General features: G+C 54.1%; 1 protein-coding gene across 1 annotated transcript; it reads left to right on the top strand.

Annotated features, from left to right (window-relative positions):
• Positions 1–5434: 5434 nt before the first annotated feature.
• Positions 5435–21258, top strand: TNIP2 (TNFAIP3 interacting protein 2). The gene is made up of 6 exons (XM_054486585.1): positions 5435–5807; positions 14644–14934; positions 17060–17149; positions 17651–17899; positions 18071–18190; positions 20381–21258. The coding sequence occupies exons 1-6, from the start codon at positions 5532–5534 to the stop codon at positions 20642–20644; spliced, it is 1290 nt and encodes a 429-aa protein (XP_054342560.1). The 5' UTR covers positions 5435–5531; the 3' UTR covers positions 20645–21258.
• The last annotated feature ends 1451 nt before the right edge of the window (positions 21259–22709 follow it).

Raw genomic sequence — 22709 nt, 5'->3', positions numbered from 1 at the left:
CCTGAGGCAGGAGAGAACTTGGTGTTTTCCATGGGCTCTTTCAGAATGACTGGTCCACAGTGAGCCGGAGAAAGGGGTGCAGATGTGTCTGAAAACAGCAGGGCCAGGCGGACCATGCAGGCCTCAGCAGCTTCATCTGTGGGTGGGGCTCAGGTTTACTCCACTGATCCATTCTGGGATTAGCAGCTACCCAGGGCTTGCTCCTCTGGGGTGCTGGTGTCTCGCATTAGGCCCTTCTCTTGCATGACCTCTGCTGATATCCACTGGCCATGCAGCCTCGAGCAGGCCAGGACAGACTTGGTCTACTCCAGGGCAGGTACCCAAAGTCACACGGCAAAAGCGTGGTGGGAGGTGGTAAAAAGCTGGGAGCAACAGTCCATCTAGCACAAATACACATTTGCTGCAAAAAGCCCTGTTGTCAAGACAGTCCTCAGGTTTGAGGATTCAGTAGAAGGACTCACATTTATTCATTACAGCAAAAGGACACAGAAGAAAATCAGCAAAGAAAAAAAAGGCACATAGAGCAGGGCCTGGGGGGAGACCAGGTACAAGTACCCACAGGATATCACTCTCCCCGCAGTACCGGGAGTGTTGCCAAACTGGGAAGCTCACCTGAGCCTTTGTGTCCAGAGTTTTGGTTAGGGGTTGATCAAATAGGCGTGGAGTGCCCATATGGCTGACCTGAGTTACTCGGTCTCCAGCTCCTTCAGAGCTCAAGCTCATGACCCAAGGCCTCTAGTTAGCTTAGACTAGCTGGTGTGGTCCAAGGCCCCCACATAAGCAAAGATATTCCAAAAGGTCTAGGGCCAGTCCCTTTTTTGGAATGTGCAGGGTTGAACACACTAGGCCTGCTGCATTAGCCCTGTGCCGCACAAATCCAGATGAGTTTCAGAACACAGAAAGTGAATGCTGGCTGGGCGTGGTGGCTCACGCCTGTCATCCCAGCAGTTTGGGAGGCCGAGGCGGGAGGATCACTTGAGGTCAGGAGTTTGAGACCAGCCTGGCCAACATGGTAAAACCCCATCTCTACTAAAAATACAAAAATTAGCCAGGCATGATGGCAGGTGCACCTGTGATCCCAGCTACTCAGGAGGCTGAGGCAGGAGAATCACTCGAACCCGGGAGGCAGAGGTTGCAGTTGAGTTTGCAGCATTGCACTCCAGCTTGAGTGACAGAGTGAAACGCTGTCTCGAAAGAAACAGAAAGAGAATGTGGAAAGAGAGAGAGGGAGGGAGGGAGGGAAGGAAAAGAAGGAAAAGAAAGAAAATGCTCCTTGTATCAGCTCCTGCCCAACTCTAGGCCATACCCAGTTGTGAACTCACTCAGCCAACTCTCATGCCTGGCTCCTTCTCACCCTTTAGGTTGCAGAGCTGGACTGTTATCTTGTCTCTAATCACCCTCTTTAAAGTTAGGTTCCTCCTTTTTTTTTTTTTTTTTTTTTTTTGAGAGGGAGTCTCACTGTGTCGCCCAGGATGGAGTGCAGTGGCGCTATCTTGGCTCACTGCAACCTCTGCCTCCCGGGTTCAAGTGATTCTCCTGCCTCAGCCTCCTGACTAGCTGGGGTTACAGGCACCCGCCACTATGCCTGGCTAATTTTTGTATTTTCAGTAGAGACAGGGTTTCACCATGTTGGCCAGAGTGGTCTCGAACTCCTGACCTCAGGAGTCCTGCCTGCCTTGGTCTCCTAAAGTGCTGGGATTACAGGTGTGAGCCACCACACCCAGCCTATTGTTTCCTTGTACACATTTCCCCCTTCCTTTCCTTACACAAAATTTCCTTACGTTGCAGTTATTCTTGTTTTTGGAAAAGGATCTGTCTCCACTATTACAATGTCTGCGCATAAGTCCCCAGTGCCTGGCCCAGTACCTGAATTTGCATTGAAGGCAAGAGCATGCTGGGCACTTCCCATGTGACCTTACTGAATATTTACAACACCCTCTAAGACAAGTGTTCTTGGAGGTCTGGGATCCCTCATCCACAATTCTGAAATCTAAAAAGCTCAGAAACCCAAAATAGTTTTCTTTCTGTCTTTTTTTTTCTCAGAGACAGGGTCTCACTGTGTGGCCCAGGCTGGAGAGCAGTGGCACAATCACCGTCTACTGCAGCCTCAAACCCCTGGGCTCAAGCAATCCTCCTATCTCAGCCTCCTGAGTACCTGGGACTACTGGCACACACTGGCACACCCACCTAGTTTCTTTTAACTTTTTGTAGAGATGGAGTTTTGCTATGTTGCCCAGGCTGGGCTCCAACTCCTGGGCTCAAGCGATCCTCCTGCCTTGGCCTCCCTAAGTGCTGGGATTACAGGCATGAGCCACTTCACCTGGCCCCAAAATGTTTTTCTTAAAGGTGGTACAAAATCTGATTTCAACAGCTACAAGGCTTTTTCTGATCTTCATTCATCTCACAGTCTGAATGGTCACCCTGTCTTTGCAGAAATTGTAATCTGTCTGGTTTTGTGGTGCTGTACCATGTCCCAGTGGGAGCACTAAGTCAGATTTTAGCTGTTCATTTTCCATTGCTGCAGAACAAACTATCCCAAATGTGAGTAGCTTAAAACAATAAGCATATATTATCTCATCCAGTTTCTGTGGTCAGGGACTCAGAGCAGTTTAGCTGGGTGGTTCTGGCCCAGGGTCTCCCATGGAGTCACAGTCAGTATGTCAGTGAGGGCTACTGTCTTCTGAAGCCTTGACTAGGGTCGGAGGATACAGTCCCCAAGTGGCTTCTTCACCACAGTGGGCAAGTGGACGCCGGCTGCTGCCATGAAGCCTCAGTTCCTTGCCACATGGACCTCTTCACAGGGCTACTTGATGATAGGGTGGGTGGCTTCCCCCAGAGCAAATGCTCCGAAAGAGGGCAAGGCAGTAGCCGTGATGTCTTGTGGGAGCTAGCTGCAGAAGTCACACTCCATCATTTCTGCAGTACCCTCTTAGTTACCCAGGTCAGCCCTCTCCAATGGATTGAAGGGGACTACACAGGAGCATGGATATTGGAAGGAGGGGCTCCTCTTTGGAGGCTGGCTCCCCCCAGTTATATGTACCTATGGAAATCCAAAGATCCTCATTTCTAAAATACACATGGCGGCCTGGCGTGGTGGCTCACGCCTACAATCCCAGCACTTTGGGAGGCTGAGGCGGGTGGATCACTTGAGGCCAGGAGTTGGAGACCAGCCTAACCAATATGGTGAAACCCCGTCTCTACTAGAAATACAAAAAATTAGCCAGTCGTGGTGGCGGGCGCCTGTAATCCCAGCTAGTTGGGAGGCTGAGGTGGGAGAATCGCTTGAACCTGGGAGGCGGAGGTTGCAGTGAGCCGAGATCACGCCACTGTACTCCAGCCTGGGCGACAGATTGACACTCTGTCTAAAATAAATCAATACAGTACAGTATAGTACAACACAATACAATACAATACACCACACCTGACCCCAAGGCTGTTGGATGAGAGACTGTGGATTGTCAAATGCACCTTTTTACAGTTGAGGCAGAAGCTCAAGGTTGGTCACTGGAATGACGTGCCCCAGGCCACACATTAGCCTCTAACAGCTCTGGGTCCAGTTTTGTTTTTTCCACTCATGCCCCAATGCCCCAGACAATCAATAGACATTGTTTGTAACCATAGCCACGGGGACTGTGGGCTTGCTGTGCAGCAGCCACTGCACTGGACAAGCACTTCATGCACACTCCACCCTCTAGTCCCCACAACAGCCCAACCAGGTAGAGTGGGCACTCACTCTGCCCTTCCTTCTGCTGAGAGGAAGCCCAGGCTCTGATGGGTAAGAAGGAGCCTTCCATAGCAAAGCCAGGTCTGTGTAGCCCAATGTCCGGGCCATAAGCACTTGGCTGGCTCTGGCTTTGCTTATAGGCTTGTCTGATTCTACAAGCTTGTGAGTGTTTTCCCAGGCTCAGCTCAGGCTTGGCTGTGGATCACATAAAGGAAGAAAGTCAAGATGCTGCTCAGGGGCGGAGCCTGTGGGCAAGTGCACACACAAGGAAGACCCCTGCCCTATCCTGAGTAGGGAACCTTGGAGAGACCCCATGTGTGCTTGGGCATCATTATGGGAAAGACTGGGCCGTGGAAAAACACTAGCGTTTGTCTGGGAATTCTGAGGAAGGAAAGGGATGGAAAAGCGAAAGGGTGGGAAGGGGCTGGTTTCCTGCTGCCTCTTTTATATAAGAACAGCATCTAGCAGGAAGATTGTCCCGTGGGCCCATACTAGCCACCTTACAAAGCAGCGTCTGCAGTGGCTGACGCCTGTAATCCCAGCACTTTGGGAGGCTGAGGCCGGCGGATCACCTGAGGTCAGGAGTTCAAGACCAGCCTGGCCAACATGGTGAAACACCATCTCTACTAATAATACAAAAAAATTAGCAGGGCGTGGTGGCGGGCGCCTGTAATCCCAGCTACTCAGGAGGCTGAGGCAGGAGAACCGCTTGAACCTGGGAGGCGGAGGTTGCAGTGAGCCGACATCGCGCCATTACCCTCCAGCCTGCGGGACAGAGCGAAACTCCGTCTCAAAAAGAAGAAAAAAAAAAAGGAAAGAAAAAAGAAAGCGGCGTGCGGGGCAGGGGGTTGGAGCCCTTTCTGGGCTCAGTGTCCCCAGGTGACGGAACGCATGCCACGTGCTTGGTGCGCTGCGAGCTTCTGTTGCTCCTGTGGCCGCAAGGCCTGCAGCCTCGCGGGCAGATTGAGACCCACACTCAGCTCCAGCGCTTGGGGGTTGTCTTTAAGCCTTCCTTTCCATCAGAGGCGGATGAATCCCCAAACTCATGGGCTGAGTTCGACTCTCCGACAACTTCTCAGAGGCGGATGTTTGGGGGCACTGGAATAAGCCCAGCACCAGCTGGGCTGTGGACAGCCTCGGGGGCCAGGCCAACTCTCCCGGACGGGTGCGGACGGCAGGGGCGGGGCCGGGCTGTAGGCGGTGGGAGGGGTGGGGCCAGGCGAGAAGGGGCTGGGCGGGGGGGGGGCGGGCTGCGCGGGGGAGGGCGGGCTGCGCGGGGAAGGGCGGGCTGCGCGGGGGGGAGCGGGCTGCGCGGGGGGGGGGCGGGGCCGGGCTGTTGTGGGTGGGCTGCGCGGGGGGGGGCGGGCTGCGCGGGGGGGGCGGGGCCGGGCTGTTGTGGGTGGGCTGCGCGGGGGGGGGGCGGGCTGCGCGGGGGAGGGCGGGCTGCGCGGGGGAGGGCGGGCTGCGCGGGGGGGGGGGGCGGGCTGCGCGGGGGGGGGGGGGCGGGCTGCGCGGGGGGGGGGGGCGGGCTGCGCGGGGGGGGGGGCGGGCTGCGCGGGGGGGGGGGCGGGCTGCGCGGGGGGGGGGCGGGCTGCGCGGGGGGGGGCGGGCTGCGCGGGGGGGGGGCGGGCTGCGCGGGGGGGGGCGGGCTGCGCGGGGGGGGGCGGGCTGCGCGGGGGAGGGCGGGGCCGGGCTGTTGTGGGTGGGCGGGGCGCACCGGGGAAAGTTCCGGGAAGGGCGGCAGCCGGCGGGGCCTGGGCGCGGAAGTTGCCGGCGGCCGCGCGGCCTCCCGGGCAGGCCTATAGCCATGTCCCGGGACCCGGGGTCGGGCGGCTGGGAGGGGGCCCCGCGCGCAGCCGCCGCGCTCTGCACCCTGTACCACGAGGCCGGACAGCGGCTGCGCCGCCTGCAGGACCAGCTCGCCGCCCGCGACGCCCTCATCGCTCGCCTCCGCGCCCGCCTGACCGCGCTGGAGGGGGACGCCGCGCCGTCCCTGGTGGACGCGCTGCTGGAGCAGGTTGCGCGCTTCCGGGAGCAGCTGCGGCGGCAGGAGGGCGGCGCCGCCGAGGCCCAGATGCGCCAGGTACGAGGGCGGGTACCAGAGGAGCTGCGGGCGCGAGAGTGCGTGTGGCGGCCGCCGGGTCCTGGGTGGGTGAGCGAGCGGGCCTCGGGTCCTGAGGGGTTGAGGGGCCGCCAGATCCTGGGGGTAAGGGAGTGCCGGGTCCTGGGGTGAGGAGGCCCCAGGTCCTGAGGGGTTGAGGAGCACCAGGTGCTGGAGGTGAGGGAGCACTGAGTTCTGGGGTGTGAGGGGTCCCTGGGGAGTGAGGGGGTGCCGGGTCCTGGGTGGGTGAGCGGGCCCCGGGTCCTGAGGGGTTGAGGGGGTGCCGGGTCCTGGGGGTGAGGGGGTGCCGGGTCCTGGGGGTGAGGGGGTGCCGGGTCCTGGGGGTGAGGGGGTGCCGGGTCCTGGGGGTGAGGGGCCACCGGGTCCTGGGAGTTGAAGGGGCCCCGGGTCCTGAGGGGTTGAGAGGGTACCAGATCCTGGGGTTGAGGGGCCACCAGGTCCTGGGGGTTGAGGGTGTACCGGGTCCTGGGGTTGAGCGGGCCTCGGGTCCTGAGGGGTTGAGGGGGTGCCGGGTCCTGGGGCTGAGGGGCCACCAGGTCCTGGGGATTGAGGGGGTGCTGGGTCCTGGGGTTGGGGGGCACTGAGTTCTGGGGTGTGAGGGGTCCCTGGGGAGTGAGGGGGTGCTGGGTCCTGGGGGTGATAGGGCAACAGGTTCTGGGGGGTGAGGGGACCCCTGGGTCCTAGGGGAGAGAGGGGGACCAGGTCCTGAGTGGGATAAGGGGACACCACGGGCTGAGGTGTGCTGGGTCCTGGGGGGTTTGAGGCGTCACCAGGTCGTGGTGGAGGTGAGGGGGCTCTGGGTCCTGGGGGGTGAGGGTGCAAGGTTCTGAAGGGGATAAGGGAATGCTGGGTCCTGGGGGGTGAGGGTGCAAGGTTCTGAAGGGGATAAGGGAATGCTGGGTCCTGGGGGGTGAGGGTGCAAGGTTCTGAAGGGGATAAGGGAATGCTGGGTCCTGGGGGGTGAGGGTGCAAGGTTCTGAAGGGGATAAGGGAATGCTGGGTCCTGGGGGGTGAGGGTGCAAGGTTCTGAAGGGGATAAGGGAATGCTGGGTCCTGGGGGGTGAGGGTGCAAGGTTCTGAAGGGGATAAGGGAATGCTGGGTCCTGGGGGGTGAGGGTGCAAGGTTCTGAAGGGGATAAGGGAATGCTGGATCCTGGGGGGTTGGGAGGGCACTGGGTCCTGGGGGGATGGTGAGGAGGCACTGGGTTCTGAGGAAGGGGGGTTGGTGCAGTTCTTGGGTTGTGTGTGTGTGGTGTATGTTCAGGTTGGCTCTTAGGGGTATTTTGAGGTTCGTGTGTGGGAACACATTCTGAGGGGTGTGTGTGTGTGTGTGTGTGTGTGTGTGTGTGTTGTGTGTATTGTGTATGTTCCGGTTGGTTCTTAGGGGTGTTTTGAAGTGTGTGTGCGGGAGACACATTCTGAGGGGTGTGTATGGTGTGTGTACGCACGCGTGTGTGTCTTGGGTCCAAGGTCAGTGTACTCGTGTTCTAGAGTCCCTTCCAGCCCTCACCCGTGCGTGTGGCTTTCACTAGTGGCGCTTCAACTCTATGCTGGGAGCAATGGCAAATGCAGCCCGTGTCTGATAATGGACACAAATCCTAGGCTGGGTGCAGTGGCTCACGCCTGTAATCCCAGTACTTTGGGAGGCAAGGTGGGCAGATGGCCTGAGCCCAGGAGTTCGAGACAAGCCTGAGCAACATGGTGAAACCCTGTCTACAAAAAGTACAAAAAATTAGCCGGGCATCGTGGCGTGTGCCTGTGCTCCCAGCCACTAGGGAGGCTTAGGTGGGTGGGAGGATCACTTGAGCCTGGGAGGCAGAGGTTGCAGTGAGCCAAGATCGCACCACTGCACTCCAACCTGGGTGACAAAGTGAGACCTTGTCTGAAAAAATTAAATTAAAAATGGACACAAGGGGCCGGGCGCAGTGGCTCACACCTGTAATCCCAGCACTTTGGGAGGCCAAGGCGGCTGGATCACGAGGTCAGGAGATCGAGACCATCCTGGCTAACATGGTGAAAACCCATCTCTACTAAAAATACAAAAAATTAGCTGGGCATGGTGGCAGGCGCCTGTAGTCCCAGCTACTTGGGAGGCGGAGGCAGGAGAATGACGTGAACCCGGGAGGCAGCGCTTGCAGTGAGCCGAGATTGTACCACTGCACTCCAGCCTGGGCGACAGAGCCAGACTCTGTCTCAAAAAAAAAAAAAAAAAAAGACACAAATCCTAACTTTCTTCTCTTTGTCCTTGTCTATGATGTTTATGTCTGTTTTTTAATGATAAACTATAAGCACCACAACAGCAGTATAAGTAACAGTTTTTTTGTGCAATAGTATTTGCAAGCATCTGAAACATTCGGGTGAGCTCTGGCATCTGTTATTCCATTTGATTCATGGTTATTATCCTAGTTTTCCCAGGAAAGAAACTAAGCCTGCAAAGGCAGTAGTCTGTGAAAGACAGTTTTTGTCTCCAGGGTTGTCCCCACAGCCTGATTTTAGAGAGAAAAAGAAACATGTCTTTTAAAAAAAAATTATAAAACAATTTTGAATATCTGAAAAATAAAGAATAAAATAGCCGCTGTAATCCCACAGTGCAGGGATGACTAGTGTTAATCTCTTGGCATGCCTTCTTCCTGTTTTTCCTCTGTGTATACGATGTGTGTACACTTGGCATGGTTGTTTTCATGCTGTGTATACAGTTCTACTTAATATTAGGTTGTCAGTATCTACGTCATTTAACATACTTTCAGCAGCCAGTGTCTCCCCTGTTCCACTCTGTCCCTCTTTCTGGAAGGTACATCCTGACTCACTAGAGCAGAAGGGAAGTTTAGAGGTCACCTGGTCTGCACCAACAGGTTTTAGAGTTGTGGATGCCAGGAGCCCCAGATAAGTACAGACCAAGGACCAGGAGGGATACTCTAAAGTCATCTCCAGAATGTTGGTGGGACAGAGGAGGCAGGGACCTTAAAACCAGAGCAGTATACTTGCAGTCTTGTGGCCATTGGTGTTCAGCTCACATCTGTTCCCCGGTGTCCTATGTGTCTGGCCACTCACCAAGCAGCTTATTGCAGCTTCCTGGTAGCCTCAGATAGAATTAGTTCTGTGGTCCCAGTATTACTGGCCCTGGTCCTGTCTTCCCAACATGTAAGCATGTAGGTTTTGTTTTGGGATTTTTATTTTTATTTTTTTTGAGACAAGGTCTCTGTTACCCAGGCTGGAGTGCAGTGGCACAAACATGGCTCACTGCGGCCTCAACCTCCTGGGCTTACGTGATCCTCCTGCCTCAGCCTCCCATATAGCTGGGACCACAGGACTGTGCCATCACACCTGGCTAATTTTGTTTATTTTTTTTTTGTAGAGACGGGATCTTGCTGTATCGCCCAGGCTGGTCTAGAACTCCTTTCTTCAAGTGATCCTCCTGCCTTGGCCTCCCAAAGTGCTGGGATTACAGGCATGAGCCACCATGCCCAGCATGGGATTTTTAATTATTTAAGGAACATTTTAATGATTTAGTTTTGTTTGTTTGTTTTTTGTTGTTTTTTTTTTTTTTTTTTTTTTTTTTAGAGACAGGGTCTTGGTCTGTGACACTGCCACCTAGGCTGGAATGCCTTGGGGCCATCGTAGCTCACTGTAACCTTGAACTCCTGGGCTCAACCAGCCCTCCCATCACAGCCTCCCGAGTGTCTAGGACTATAGGCGAAGAGCCTACCACAAGGACTATGAGCCACCACACCTGGCTAACTTTTTAAGTTTTTGTAGAGAAGGGGTCTCATGATGTTGCCCAGGCTGGTCTCAAACTCCTGGCCTCCAGGGATCCTCCTGTCTCAGCCTCCCAAAGTGCTGGTATTACAGGCATGAGCCACTGTGCCTGGCCTTATCTGGTATTTTATGCAAGTACATATTTATTGCTCATCCCAACATTCAATCCGAGGTCAGTCACGGAACCTGTGGAAGAATGGAGAGGTCTGTTACCTCCTGCAGGCCCTGGGTTCACTGAGGTGGCAGTGCAGAGTTAAAGACACAGCAGGAAGCAAGCCGTTGTTAGGTTGCTCTCATCTATGGCCATGTTAGTGAGCCCATTAGGAGCAGGAACCCTGGACCAATAGGGACTGAGGGCTCCCAGAGAGAGTGCTGAGGCTCAGGGGGTGAAGGAGCTGACCAGTGCATCTGTGATCAAGCTGTGCTCAGTGTGTGATGGGGCAAGATCAGGCCAGAGAATTGTGGTCCTCAGTGCAGCCACAGCTGGACTTGAGACCTTACCTCATCTGTAACACAAGGCCTGAGTGGATAACTTTACAAAGCCCCTCCAGTTAATACTTTCTGGAATAATGGCACCAATTCATTGTGCAACCTAGTCCTGCCCAACCCCATCGTGTCACCACTCTAGGGACCAGCTTCATAGGCTTTGCCTGGTCCTGGCGTATCAGCCTCCTTTCCCTTCCAGCTTAGCTTAGCTTTGCTTTGCTTGTTTTCTTGGCTCTTTCTTTTCTCTTCTCTTCTTTTCTTTCTTTCCTTCCTTGTTCCTTTTTCTTTTTTTTTAAACTGAGTCTTGCTCTGTCGCCAGGCTGGAGTGCAGTGGCGGGATCTTGGTTCAGTGCAACCTCCACCTCCCGGGTTCAAGCGATTCTCCTGCCTCAGCCTCCCGAGTAGCTGGGACTACAGGCGCCCACCAGCACGCCTGGCTAATTTTTTGTATCTTTAGTAGAGACGGGGTTTCACCATGTTGGCCAGGCTGGTCTTGAACTCCTGACCTCGTGACCCACCCGCCTCAGCCTCCCAAAGTGCTGGGATTGCAGGCGTGAGCCACCGCCCCGGGCCACCTTCCTGGTTCCTTTCTTTCTTCTTTTCCCCTCCCCTCCCCTCCCTTCCCCTCCCCTCCCCTCTTTTTGACAGGGTCACTCTGTTGCCCAGGCTGGAGTGCAGTAGCACGATCATAGCTCACTGCAGCCTTGACCTCCTGGGCTTAAGTGATCCTCCTGTCTCAGCCTCCTGAGTAGCTGGGACTACAGGCGCCCACCACCATGCCTGCATAATGTTTTTCATATTTTTTGTAGAGACAGGGTCTTGCCATGTTGCCCAGGCTAGTCCCAACCCTTGGGCTCAAGTGATCCTCCCATCTTGGCCTCCCAAAGTGCTGGGATTACAGGCTTGGGGAGAATACACTTCTGTTGTTTAAGACACCAAGTTTGTGATACTTTGTTGCAGCAGTGCTGAAAGCCAAGAGGCCACTGTGCTTCTTATTTTTAAGGCCAATCCACAAGACTAATAGAGCTGTTTACACTTTTGTGTTCTGAGCGTGGAGCTGTGGAGTTGTGGGTCCCAGCGACAGGCTTTCCTGAGAGATGTCAGCCCAGTCGCTGACTAGTCTATGTGTTGTGCCTGTGTGTGTGGAGCCACAACTCCAGCATGTACCTTGTTTTCTGACCACAGTGGTAGAGGTGCTGTTGTGTCCTAAGAACTGTTACTAACTGGACAAGGCACTCAGACAGATAAACCAGCACAAATCTCTGCAACTTCAGAGCCAGTGACAAATTCCAGAAGCCCGGGGGCTGGAGGGGTCTTGGGGCCCTCATGCTGCTGAGGAGAGGATGAGTGGGGCAGCCCTTTGCAGGGTTGGCCCGTCCCCACGGGTTGAGCATAGAGCCTGGGTCCTGATCTGTCTCTGTATGGCCCAGTCTTATTCCCATTTACTGGGCATCTGTGTGGGGCTTGGCTCAGTGTTGAGTACTAGGATGTGGAGGCAAGAGAGAGCCACGCCCTCAGGATCTGCGAGCTGTGGACATGCTGCCCTACTGTTTGTGGAGCTGTTTGTTTCTCCTACTGTCAGCATTTGACCAACGCAGGAAGGAGGCTCCGAAATCAGATTTTACCTGGGCACAGTGACCCCTGCTGAGGCAGGAGGAGGACTGCTTGAGGCCAGGAGTTCAAGACCAGCCTAGGCAACATAGCCACACCCTGTCTCTATTAAAAAAAAAAAAACCAGACGTCAGCTTTTGCCCAAAGTCCTTTATCACTGAAGAGGGTCTCACTGTCACCCAGGCTAGAGTGCAGTGGCAGCATCACAGCACACTGCAGCCTTGACCTCGAGCCCATGGTCCCAGCTATTCGGGAGGTTGAGGCGGGAGGATCATTTGGGCCCAAGAGTTCAAGGCTTCGGTGAGCTATGATTATGCCACTGTACTGCAGCCTCAGTGTCAGAGCGAGACCCTGTCTCTAAAATAATAATAATAATAATCATAATCAGGGTTCTCACAGTAATAGGGCTTAGTATTTTGTTCCATTGTGAAGAGAACATTCTAGGTTCCTGGTCTCTGTCCCTTCTCACTTCAAGTACTAGAGACAGAGGCTGGACCCTTCTCCTGCCACTTCTGGGGGAAGCTTGGGCTCCTCCCTGACTTTTCTGAAACTGTTTCTTCACTTGTGGGATGGACTAGTTGAGCCTGCTTCACCTCCTTCATGTCATGTACTGTTTATTTTGGAGGATTCTTTGAAAATGGAAAAGCACAAATTTAAGGCCAGGTATTAAAAAATTGTCAGGTCAGATGTGGTGGCTCAAGCCTGTAATCCCAGCACTTTGGGAGGCTGAGGCAGGCGGATCACTCAAGTCCAGGACCAGCCTGGGCAACATGGTGAAACCTTGTCTCTACAAAAAATACAGAAATTAGCCAGGTACGGTGGCATGCACTTGTAATCCAACTACTTAGGGTGCTGAGGCAAGAGGATCACTTGAGTCTGGGAGGTGGAGGCTACAGTGAATCATGATGGTACCACTGTACTCCAGCCTGGGTGACAGGGCGAGACCCTGTCTCAAAAAAAAATTGTCATTTTAAGAACCTTTTTCAATTCTTTAAGAAGTAATTGGGGTTAAGTGTGTTAATTTCCTAGAGCTGCTGTAACAAAGTAACACAAACTGGGGGGCTTCAAGCAACAGAAATTTAATCTTTCACAGTTCTAGAGGCCAGAAGCCGGAAACCAAGGCATGGGCTCTCTCTCAAGGTTCTAGGGAAGGACCCTTCCTCACCTCTTCAGCTTCCTGTGGGGGCCACCAATCCTTGGTGTTCCTTGGCCTTTATCCACAGGACAAGACGTCACTCCTATCTTTGTTGTCACATGGCCTTCTTCTCTCTGTGTGTCTGTCCAGACTTCCGTCTTCTTATAAGGACACCAGTCCTGTCCTAATCCGGTTTGTCCTCACCTTAACTAATTACATCTGCAAAGACCTTATCTCTAAGTAAGGTTTCATTCCCAGATACCAGGGAATGGGAGGTTTGGTTGTGGACATCTTTTTGGGGTTACCCACCACAGTGGAATTTCTACCTTTCCTATCAAAAAAGTGCTTGGAATTGCCACTTTGATAATTGGATGATAACTGGGTGTGGTGGCTTGAGCCTGTAGTCCCAGCTATTCAGGAGGCTGAGGGGGGAGGATTTGCTTGAGCCTAGGAGTCTAAGACCAGCCTGGGCTATATATAGCGAGACCCTCATCTCAAAAAAACATTTTGATGATATGAAATCTAAAATTATGAACTTGCTTGTGAAAATAGAATTTGGCGGGGCGTGGTGGCTCACACCTGTCATCCTAGCACTTTGGGAAGCCAAGGCGGGTGGATCTCTTGAGCCCAGGAGTTCAAGACCAGCCTGAGCATCACAGCAAGACCCTGTCTCTACCAAATACAAAAAAGTTAACCAGGCACACTGGCACGTGCCTGTAGTCCCAGCTACTCAGGTTAGGATGGAGAATCGCTTGGGCCTGGGGAGGTTGAGGCTGCAGTGAGCCATGATTGTGCCACTGCACTCCAGCCTGGGTAACAGTGAGACCCTGCCTCAAAAAAAAAAAAAAAAAAAAAAAAAAGGCTGGGCGCAGTGGCTCACCCCTATAATCCCAGTACTTTGGGAGGCCGATGTGGGCAGATCATCTGAGGTCAGGAATTCGAGACTAGCCTGGCCCACATGGTGAAACCCCATCTCTACTAAAAATACAAAAATTGGGTCAGGCGTGGCTCACACCTGTGATCCCAGCACTTTGGGAGGCTGAGGTGGGCGGATGCCGAGGTGGGCGGATCATGAGGTCAGGAGATCGAGACCATCCTGGCTAACATGGTGAAACCCCATCTCTACTAAAAATAGAAAAAATTAGCTGGGCGTGGTGGAGCGTGCCTGTAGTCCCAGCTACTCGGAAGGCTGAGGCAGGAGAATGGCGTGAACCTCTGAGGCGGAGCTTGCAGTGAGCTGAGATCGCTCCACTGCACTCGAGCCTGGGCGACAGAGCGAGACTCCGTCTCAAAAAAAAAAAAAAAAATTTTTAGCTGGGCTTGGTGGTGGCGGGTGCCTATAATTCCAGCTACTGAGGAGGGTGAGGTGGGAGAATCGCTTGAACCTGGGAGGTGGAGGTTGCAGTGAGCCAAGATTGTGCCACTGCACTCCAGCCTGGGCAACAGAGTGAAACTCTGTCTCAAAAAAAAAAAAGTTAAGATGAAGTTTCAGAACAGAACATTGTAGGCTGAAAAACTCCAGAGTTAATAGTTCAAATGCCCGACTTCTGAGTGAGTAATTGTTAGTTCAGACACCCACCTTCTGAGTGAGTATGTTTGTGTCTGGTAATGGGGCATCCACGCCAGGATTGTTAGTTCAAACGCCTGACTTCTGAGTATGTTTGTGTCTAGTGATGGGGCATCCATGTCAGCTTTGTTTGTGTCTAGTGATGGGGCATCCACGCCAAGTCTCCTTTTGCTTTCTGAACATTTGCTCTTGACACTGCTGCTTTTAATTCAGTAAACTGTGCTTTTAAATCTTCCACTTAGGAAATTGAGAGGCTGACTGAGCGACTAGAAGAAAAAGAGAGGGAGATGCAGCAGCTGCTGAACCAGCCCCAACATGAGCGAGAGAAGGAAGTCGTCCTGCTACGGAGAAGCATGGCAGAAGGGGAGCGCGCCCGGGCCGCCAGTGACGTCCTGTGCCGCTCCTTGGCTAACGAGACCCATCAGCTGCGGAGGACGCTGACCGCCACCGCCCACATGTGTCAGCATCTGGCCAAGTGTCTGGATGAACGACAGCATGCACAAAGGAATGTGGGGGAGAGAAGTCCTGACCAGGTAGGCCACAGTGTAAGCAGAGTGTGGTGAAGACCCCTGTGTGCTGGGAGCATCGCCTACAGGCCCCTGATCACAGAGGTCGGGGGGCGCCCCAGAACCCACTTCTATTCTCAGTAACGAGAGTCAGCTGATGGGGCAAAGCTCGCTCATCCAAGGGTTTCTTTTAAAATGATGGAACATGCAAAATGTAATAGGAAAGCAGGCAGCCACCTCACTGCCCAGCACCAGGCCAGGTGGGAGATGGCACTTGGCTTTCATCTGCCTCAGCTGAGAATGAGGAGGAAGAGCTGAGGGTGGCAGAGCTGCCTGGAGGAAGTGTAGTCACATCCTCCATCTGAGGAAGCTGAAGCAGAGCCAGGTGGTACTGCTGGGGATGGGGAGTGCCTCCAGTTCCACACCCCAAACTCCTGGAAGGACCGTGAGTGCCCGCCTTCTTCAGGCTTAGTGTGTCTGAGTGCATCTAGGCACAGCTGGAACTGCCATCTCCAAAGCTGGCTTTAGGCATGTCCTTGCCAGCAGCATGGCCTCCCACAAGCTTGGAGACCTGGCTCAGGGCCACAGCCTCCTCATCATCAAAGCAAGTGCCAGGGGGCAGCGGCGCCAAGTGACAGTGAGAGCCAAAAAGGGTTCGCTGGACCTCCAGGATAGGCTGGATCTGGGCTGTAGCTCTCTGTGGGGTCTAGTGGGAGAGAGAAGGACTGTGGGAGTTTCAGCATCAGGAGAAACCAGGGGGCTCCTAGGCAGAAGAGTAGGGGAGCAGTGGCCCAAGGCATCTGTGTGCCAGGTGGTATGGGCCACTGTGAGCCAGGCACCTTCCATCTTGCTGGTGCTTGTGGTGGTCTGTGTGTGGCAGGCAGGGAAATGGAGGCACTCCGTGCACATCTCACCCAGGCTGAGGCCCCATCTCACTCACACTGCCGGGCACAGGGCCTCTCGCTCGGGTCCTTTCTAGGCAATTCTCTGAGGCAGCACCAAGGTTCATGCAGAAACACACGCGCTGGGATGTTCTGCGGCAGACAGTACATCCCACACCCATCAGCAGCTTCACCGAGGCGCCCACTGGGGAGAAGCTTGGTCTGAGAACTGCCCACCTCAGCTGGGTGGATTCCAGGTGGGGAACCTCAGAGGGGACACGGCTGCATTCAGAAACCAGAGGAAAAGTGCCGTCTGGGCGGAGGCAGGGTGTTCTGGTCTGATTTTGAGTCACTGTGTCCTTTCCCTCTGGGGATTTGAAAGGAGCCACACACAGTGTTGAGCCTGAGGCGGGGGTGGGGCCAGTGGCAGGGTAGGCCCTCATCACAGTCTCTAAATAAGTGTCACTTCTCAGCCCTGAACTCAGCTGAGTCACCCGGGGCTTCCCGGTGTAGGCTGCGTTAGGACATGCACTTCCTTTGTCATTCGAGGGGAATTCTCAAAAATTATGTCACTGAGATACAGTCAGAATTGTAGGGTACACACGAGTTTCAGGAGACTTTTCATTCAGCTCTGTAGTTGTTACTGGGGGTTGGTTTGGGTTGTGGCTTCCGTGACTCCTGACCCTGCGTGGGGCAGAGGTTAGATTGCTGTGTCCAGAATCACCTGGTTGAACCCAATTGTCTGCAGACAGGACAGCGTCATGGACTCCAAAGGAGGTAAGCAGGGTGCATGGCCAGGCCCCCCCTGGGCAGCTGGGGGCCCCCTCGCTGGAGATGCTCTAGTTTACAGTGGGATTCAGCTTCCTGCCTTCCCTGCAGTCTGTGATAATGGCAAATCTCTGGCAATGAGAAGACTTTATCGTGTCTGGCGTGCCAATCCCTGCAGACATTATGGCTTTAGAATATTTACATTCCAAATATTTAAAAGACAAACAGCTCAAACTGGTAGGTGGGACGGGATAAGGACAGTATCAAAGGTGGTGTGGCCTGAAGACCCTCCATCCGGGCTCTGGCCTGGGCCTGGTGGGGGTGGGCCTGGGCAGGGAGAAGGTGGTCCCTTGTCCCTACTTTGCTTCTCTACCAAATGAATGATCACTACCTGCTGCATTGGGGGACACAGTGATAATCTGTAGCCTCAGCCTCTGGGTCCAGCTTTCTCCCCTCTTGCTGTATGTGACAGAGTGTCTTCTCTCTGTCCCTTCCTCATGCAGTCAGAACATACAGGTGGGCACACCTCTGTCCAGAGTGTTATTGAGAAGTTGCAGGAAGAAAATCGACTGTTAAAACAGAAGGTGACTCACGTGAGTGTCTTTCACATTTTGTTTGAGAAGAACACACGGCTTACAAACTGTAAGTGAGGGTTCTTTCCTTGGCTGATGCCCAGAGGTTGCCCCCCGCCCTCTGGCCACTAAGACTAGATACACACAGTCGCTAGAGACTGGACTTTTTTGCTTAAAACGACGTACAGGACATGTCCTGTTCATCTCCATGTCCCTAAAATTAATCCACAAGTCAGTAAAGGAGATGCAAGAGTTAGCAGCAGGAGGTCCATTTTCTAAGACAGCAAAGCTGCACCGAGTCCACCTCCGTTTATGCTGTTTGCGTACGGGTGTCATCACGGTGCCTCAGGATTCTCTAGCGGGCCTAGTGTCTGCTCTCTACAAAACAGGGAGGGGCAGCTTCCATTTAAGAGGAAACTCTCACTCAGCGAATCACTGCTAATACATAGTTCACACTGGGTGCTGGCTTGAGCGGCTTTGTCAGCTGCCTTCACTGTGAGCTTTCTGGCTCCACCTCTTCAGGTTGAAGACCTCAATGCCAAGTGGCAGCGCTATGACGCCAGCAGGGACGAATACGTGAGGGGGCTCCATGCACAGCTCAGGGGGCTGCAGATCCCCCACGAGCCCGAGCTGATGAGGAAGGAGATCTCCCGGCTCAACAGACAGTTGGAAGAGAAAATAAATGACTGTGCCGAAGTGAAGCAGGAGCTGGCGGCCTCCAGGACGGCGCGGGATGCTGCGCTGGAGCGGGTGCAGATGCTGGAACAGCAGGTGTCTGTCCCTCGGGCTCCGGACGGCACCGACCAGATGTCTGCTGGCCGGTGGTAGCTGAGATCATGGGACAGGCTGGGCTGAAGCCTTGGTGGCACTGAGCGGGCAGTGGTCACGGTGGGGACGCTTCCTCCTTCCTTGAGCAGAAATGTGTGTCTCGCCTCTCCTCAGATTCTCGCTTACAAGGATGACTTCATGTCAGAAAGGGCCGATCGGGAACGGGCTCAAAGTAGGATTCAAGAACTGGAGGAAAAGGTCACCTCTTTGCTGCACCAGGTGTCCTGGAGACAGGTAGAGTATGAGGGCGTTTTTCTTCCTGCTTAGGGTTAGTGTTTTTGTTTCTCTTCTCATGAGATTAGAGCCCTTCTGTGTCTGCCAAGGCCCTGACTTGCTGGTGATGAGGGCTGTGGTGGGCCCCTCCCTGCTCTGGGGAGAGCCACCTGGCCTGGTACCTGGGCGTGGTCGTGGAAAGCCTCCCTGTTACACTGTTTAGTTATGGAGGAGGCTGGCATGGCGGCCTGTCTTAGCAGAGGTGGCTGTCCTCAGGGCCCGTCCGCCACTGTCATGCAGTCAGAGAGAGCATGTCTCGGGCCTCAAAGTGTGAGCTCCCTACATGTCCTGACCTGTCTGTGAGGCGGGAACCCCGCTTACCTTGTCATGTAGATGTGATGGCCCCTGGGTGTCCAGTAACATCCCCAGCTCAGCCTGGCACATGGAGCTGGGCCTTGCAGGCCACGGGCCCCTCACCCCACCCCTGAGCTCAGTGCTTTTCCTACTATGGGGTACCTTGAGGGAGGCCTGGCATGAATGGGAACCGATGAAGTTCCTCAGTGTATGACCCATGGCCTCTTCCTTCTCCTCACTGACTTGTGCTCTGCAATAATCCAGGAGAAGTTTGTTTATTTAGCTCCTCATCAAGTACCTAACACACTTTTGGCCCTGGGAATAGCCTGGGCCCCACTCAAAGGGCTTCCTCTCCTGGCATAGACTGAACAGTAGTGATGCCTCTTGAGAATCGATGCGTCCCGGGCTGGAGCCGGGATGCCAACCGTGTTTCAGGGTGTGAACAGGGACCCTGGGGCTGTGAGGCCACCCCCACTGCCCTGTTCCAAGCAGCCACTGGGCCTTAGTGGTTTCTGCTTCTCCTCTGCATGAAGGGACAGGAGAGTCATGGTGGACACTTTTTCTAACACACCCTGGGACTAAGTCCGCAGCAGAGGGCTGGCCACAGGCAGCAGTTTGTACTCGTGCATGGAGGAGGAACCTGGCGGGGGACTGTGTCTCCCTGCATTAAGTTCACAGGCTGACAAGGAGGCACTGGAGGCTTCACCAGCCACAGCAGGCCCTGCCTTAAGCCCCTGCCCAGCCCTCGCAGCCTTCTTGGTATCACCGAATGGAGTGTGTGGGCAGCTCCCCATCCCCCAATTTCGGATTCTCCTAAGTCCCTGGCACAGGGATTCTTCAGCATGTCCCCTGGGCAGGAATGGGAACATCTTGCAACAGAACTACATGTGGGTTTTCCTGGGATATGGTTTTGCCTGTGGTTTTTCTGGCCTTCATGAATTCAAGGAAGCATGTGATTTGGATTCAAGGATCACTGTTGGTACAATCGTGAGGATGGTCTCAGGCCGCCTCTCAAAGATTTCGGACCAGATGAACTGGTTCCAGACTTGCAGGCCCGGATTCTTACCCCAAGGGTAAAGTTTCTGGTGGGGCCTGCAGACCTTATACTAAGTGGCCTCTGGGTCCCTTTCAACAGTAGCGTGTGGCCCCTCGAGGGTTGCTCAGTCCCTAGATGGCACAGCCAGGGACAGTGGTGCTGAAGACATGGGTGATAAGCTGTAGTCCCACTGGGGAAAGTCCACATTCAGACAGGAAGTGAAAGCACCAAGGCCTGCTGGAATGAAGTTCCCAGGCAAGCAGTGAGGGCCACAGGCTGCGGTGCTTCAGGACGGATGTTTGGAGAACACGTGCCAGGTCGTGCCAAGTGGTTGGTGGGGCCAAGCCAGGGACACATCTTGCTGCTACTGAAGTACCCCCTGAGCCCCAGAGTGCTCAGCACCCCCAAGCCCCATAGAGGAGGTGCAGAGTAGGGTTGGGACTCAGTTTGCCCAGCTCCCCACCAGAGGCTCCGCCACCTCCACTCCGTGGTGGTGTGTGGGCCACGTCATCAGGGCCACCTTCTCAGTCGGGTCTCTTAGGGCCGATGGGTCCAACTGAACAGGACTTCCACCAAGGGGTTGGGGAGTGGACCACGCTAGGGCCTATTTCTTCATGAGCACATGAGGGAGTGTGTGTGTGATCTCCTCAGTCATTCACTGAGCACCCCCTTGTCTGGGCTCTGGGGCGCAGCAGGAAGCAAAGTGAGGGACTGAAGTTCCGCTCAGGGATAGATGAAGTGCCTCTAGTTGCTGGAACCTGAGACCCGGCTTTGTGACCTTCAGCACAGCCCACATAAATAGACCCTTGCCTTTTCTCCAGGATTCTCGAGAGCCAGACGCCCGCCGGATTCACGCTGGGAGCAAAACTGCCAAGTACTTGGCCACCGATGCATTAGAGCTTATGGTGCCTGGTGGCTGGAGGCCTGGGACTGGGTCCCAGCAGCTGGAACCCCCTGCAGAGGGCGGGCATCCTGGCGCGGCCCAGAGAGGCCAGGGGGACCTTCAGTGCCCTCACTGCCTGCAGTGCTTCAGTGACGAGCAAGGTGAAGAGCTCCTCAGGCATGTGGCCGAGTGCTGCCAGTGATGGAGACTCACCCGTGCCCTTGGGATCCCCTGGCCCGGCGCAGCTGCCCTCAGGGACAGGGTGGGTGCTCTCAGATGCCATGGGTTGAGCTCTACTGAGAGCCAAGGCCCCTAGAAAAGATGCGGGGCACTGTGATCATTCACTTTGGTCCCTTTGGCTATGGAACAGGCTGGGTCACAGGGAACTGCCAGTGAGGCTGGAGGCTGGAGGTGGAGATGGGGTCAGGAACATCTGGCAGAGGGAGGTCCCAGTCTGTGTCTCCATCAGGCTGAAGCCAGAGCAATCTGGTGCTAGCGTGCCGGCCCCTCCCCCAGCCTGCACCCGGGTATGCCACAGCTTGCCAGAAAGGGGTGGCTGCCTATAGGAGTCACTTGTATGGTCCCCAGGGTGGGAGCCCCATCCTGTTCTATGGAATAAAGTGTCTCCTCTCTGCCTTGAACCATTCAAATGGAGTATTGCAGCTGCACATCACACTAGGGTGGCCACCCCCGCCATTGCGAGCCACATGTCTGCACTGAGAAACAGCATTGCAGTAGCATTTGTCATCTATCTGGAAGTTAAAGCACACTTATTTTATTCACCTATTTTTATAATAAACATTCTTGCTACTGTGACTGCTGTGAGAATTTGTGTTGGAAGCTGGGGTGCAGGGACTGAGCAGTATTTACAGCAGCTGGCATGGGAAAACACTCCTGCTGTTGCCTTCTGCCAGGGCACCAAGACAAGGGGGTCAGTGGGAGCCTGGCTGTATTAGGGTTCTCTAGAGGGACAGAACTAATGGAACAGATAGATATATAAAGGGGAGTGTGTTAAGTATTAACTCACACGATCACAAGTTCCCACAATAGGCCGTCTGCAGGCTGAGGAACAAGGAGAGCCAGTTCCGAGTTCCAAAACTGAAGAACTTGGGAGTCCTATGTTCAAGGGCAGGAAGCATCCAGCACGGAGCAAGATGTAGGCTGGGAGGCCAGGCCAGTCTCTCCTTTCACATTTTTCTGTCTGCTTATATTCTGGCTGCACTGGCAGCTGATTAGATGGTGCCCACCCAGATTGAGGGTGGATCTGCCTTCCCCAGCCCACTGACTCAAATGTTAATCTCCTTGGCAACACCCTCACAGACACACCCAGGATCAACACTTCCTATCCTTCAATCAAGTTGACACTCAGTATTAACCATCACAAGTCCACCCCTTGTCAACTTGAACCCATACATATTCCTGAGATGATAATCTTCAAATAAAGACAAAAATAAAGTCACAGTTATGCCTAACATAATACAACTATCCTTCATACAACCGGAAACGCACCCATCCCCAACCCAAATACTATTTATTACATAAAGGTAACAATACTTTTTGTTTTTTGAAACGGAGTTTCACTCGTTCCCCAGGCTGGAGTGCAGTGGTGTGATCTCGGCTCAGCTCACTGCAACCTCTGCCTCCCAGGTTCAAGTGATTCTCCCACCTCAGGCTCCCGATTAGCTAGGATTACAGGTGCCCGCCACCATGCCCGGCTAATTTTTGTATTTTTAGTAGAGACGGGGTTTCACCATGTTGGCCAGGCTGGTTTCGAACTCCTGACGTCAGGTGATCCGCCTGCCTCTGCCTCCCAGAGTGCTGGGATTACAGGCGTGAGCCACTGCGCCCGGCCAAGGTGACAGTCCTTAAATGCTGATGTGAAGTCAATAAATCTTATGTCACACGATAAAGGAGAAAGGAAATAAAATGAAGAGATTTTCTTAGTACTGGTGTATACATGCACAAACGTTTTTTATCAAAAGGAGGAAATACAGCAATTACAGTCCTGGTTTCTGCAGCTGGTCATGCGGTTGTAGCCGTTATTGATGACTACCTTTTTCTACTCCCCATTCTGTGTTCCCTTTGCCTTCAGCAAGCACCTCAGCAGGTTGTGGTTTTTTTCTTGGTGGAGTGACCCAAACCTTCATTCCTGATTTGTAGTCCTGCCTGGATTGGACTGTTGTAGTTTCCCATTGACCTTAATCACAGGGCATGATAATACTAAGAGATGCCCTAATGGATCTCCTGTATTCCATGCATACTCTTCC

The sequence above is a fragment of the Pongo pygmaeus genome, chromosome 3, assembly GCF_028885625.2.
Source record: "Pongo pygmaeus isolate AG05252 chromosome 3, NHGRI_mPonPyg2-v2.0_pri, whole genome shotgun sequence".
Lineage (NCBI taxonomy): Eukaryota > Metazoa > Chordata > Mammalia > Primates > Hominidae > Pongo > Pongo pygmaeus.
The sequence above is the reverse complement of the archived record's forward strand: the minus strand, read 5'-3'. Positions and strand labels throughout refer to the sequence as shown.

Coding starts and splice junctions, on each gene's coding strand:
- TNIP2 (XM_054486585.1), top strand. CDS start 5,532: ATGTCCCGGGACCCGGGGTCGGGCGGCTGGGAGGGGGCCCCGCGCGCA. Junction 14,935..17,059: donor GGGAGAGAAGTCCTGACCAG/GTAGGCCACAGT, acceptor TTCCTCATGCAG/TCAGAACATACAGGTGGGCA. Junction 17,900..18,070: donor TGCAGATGCTGGAACAGCAG/GTGTCTGTCCCT, acceptor GCCTCTCCTCAG/ATTCTCGCTTACAAGGATGA.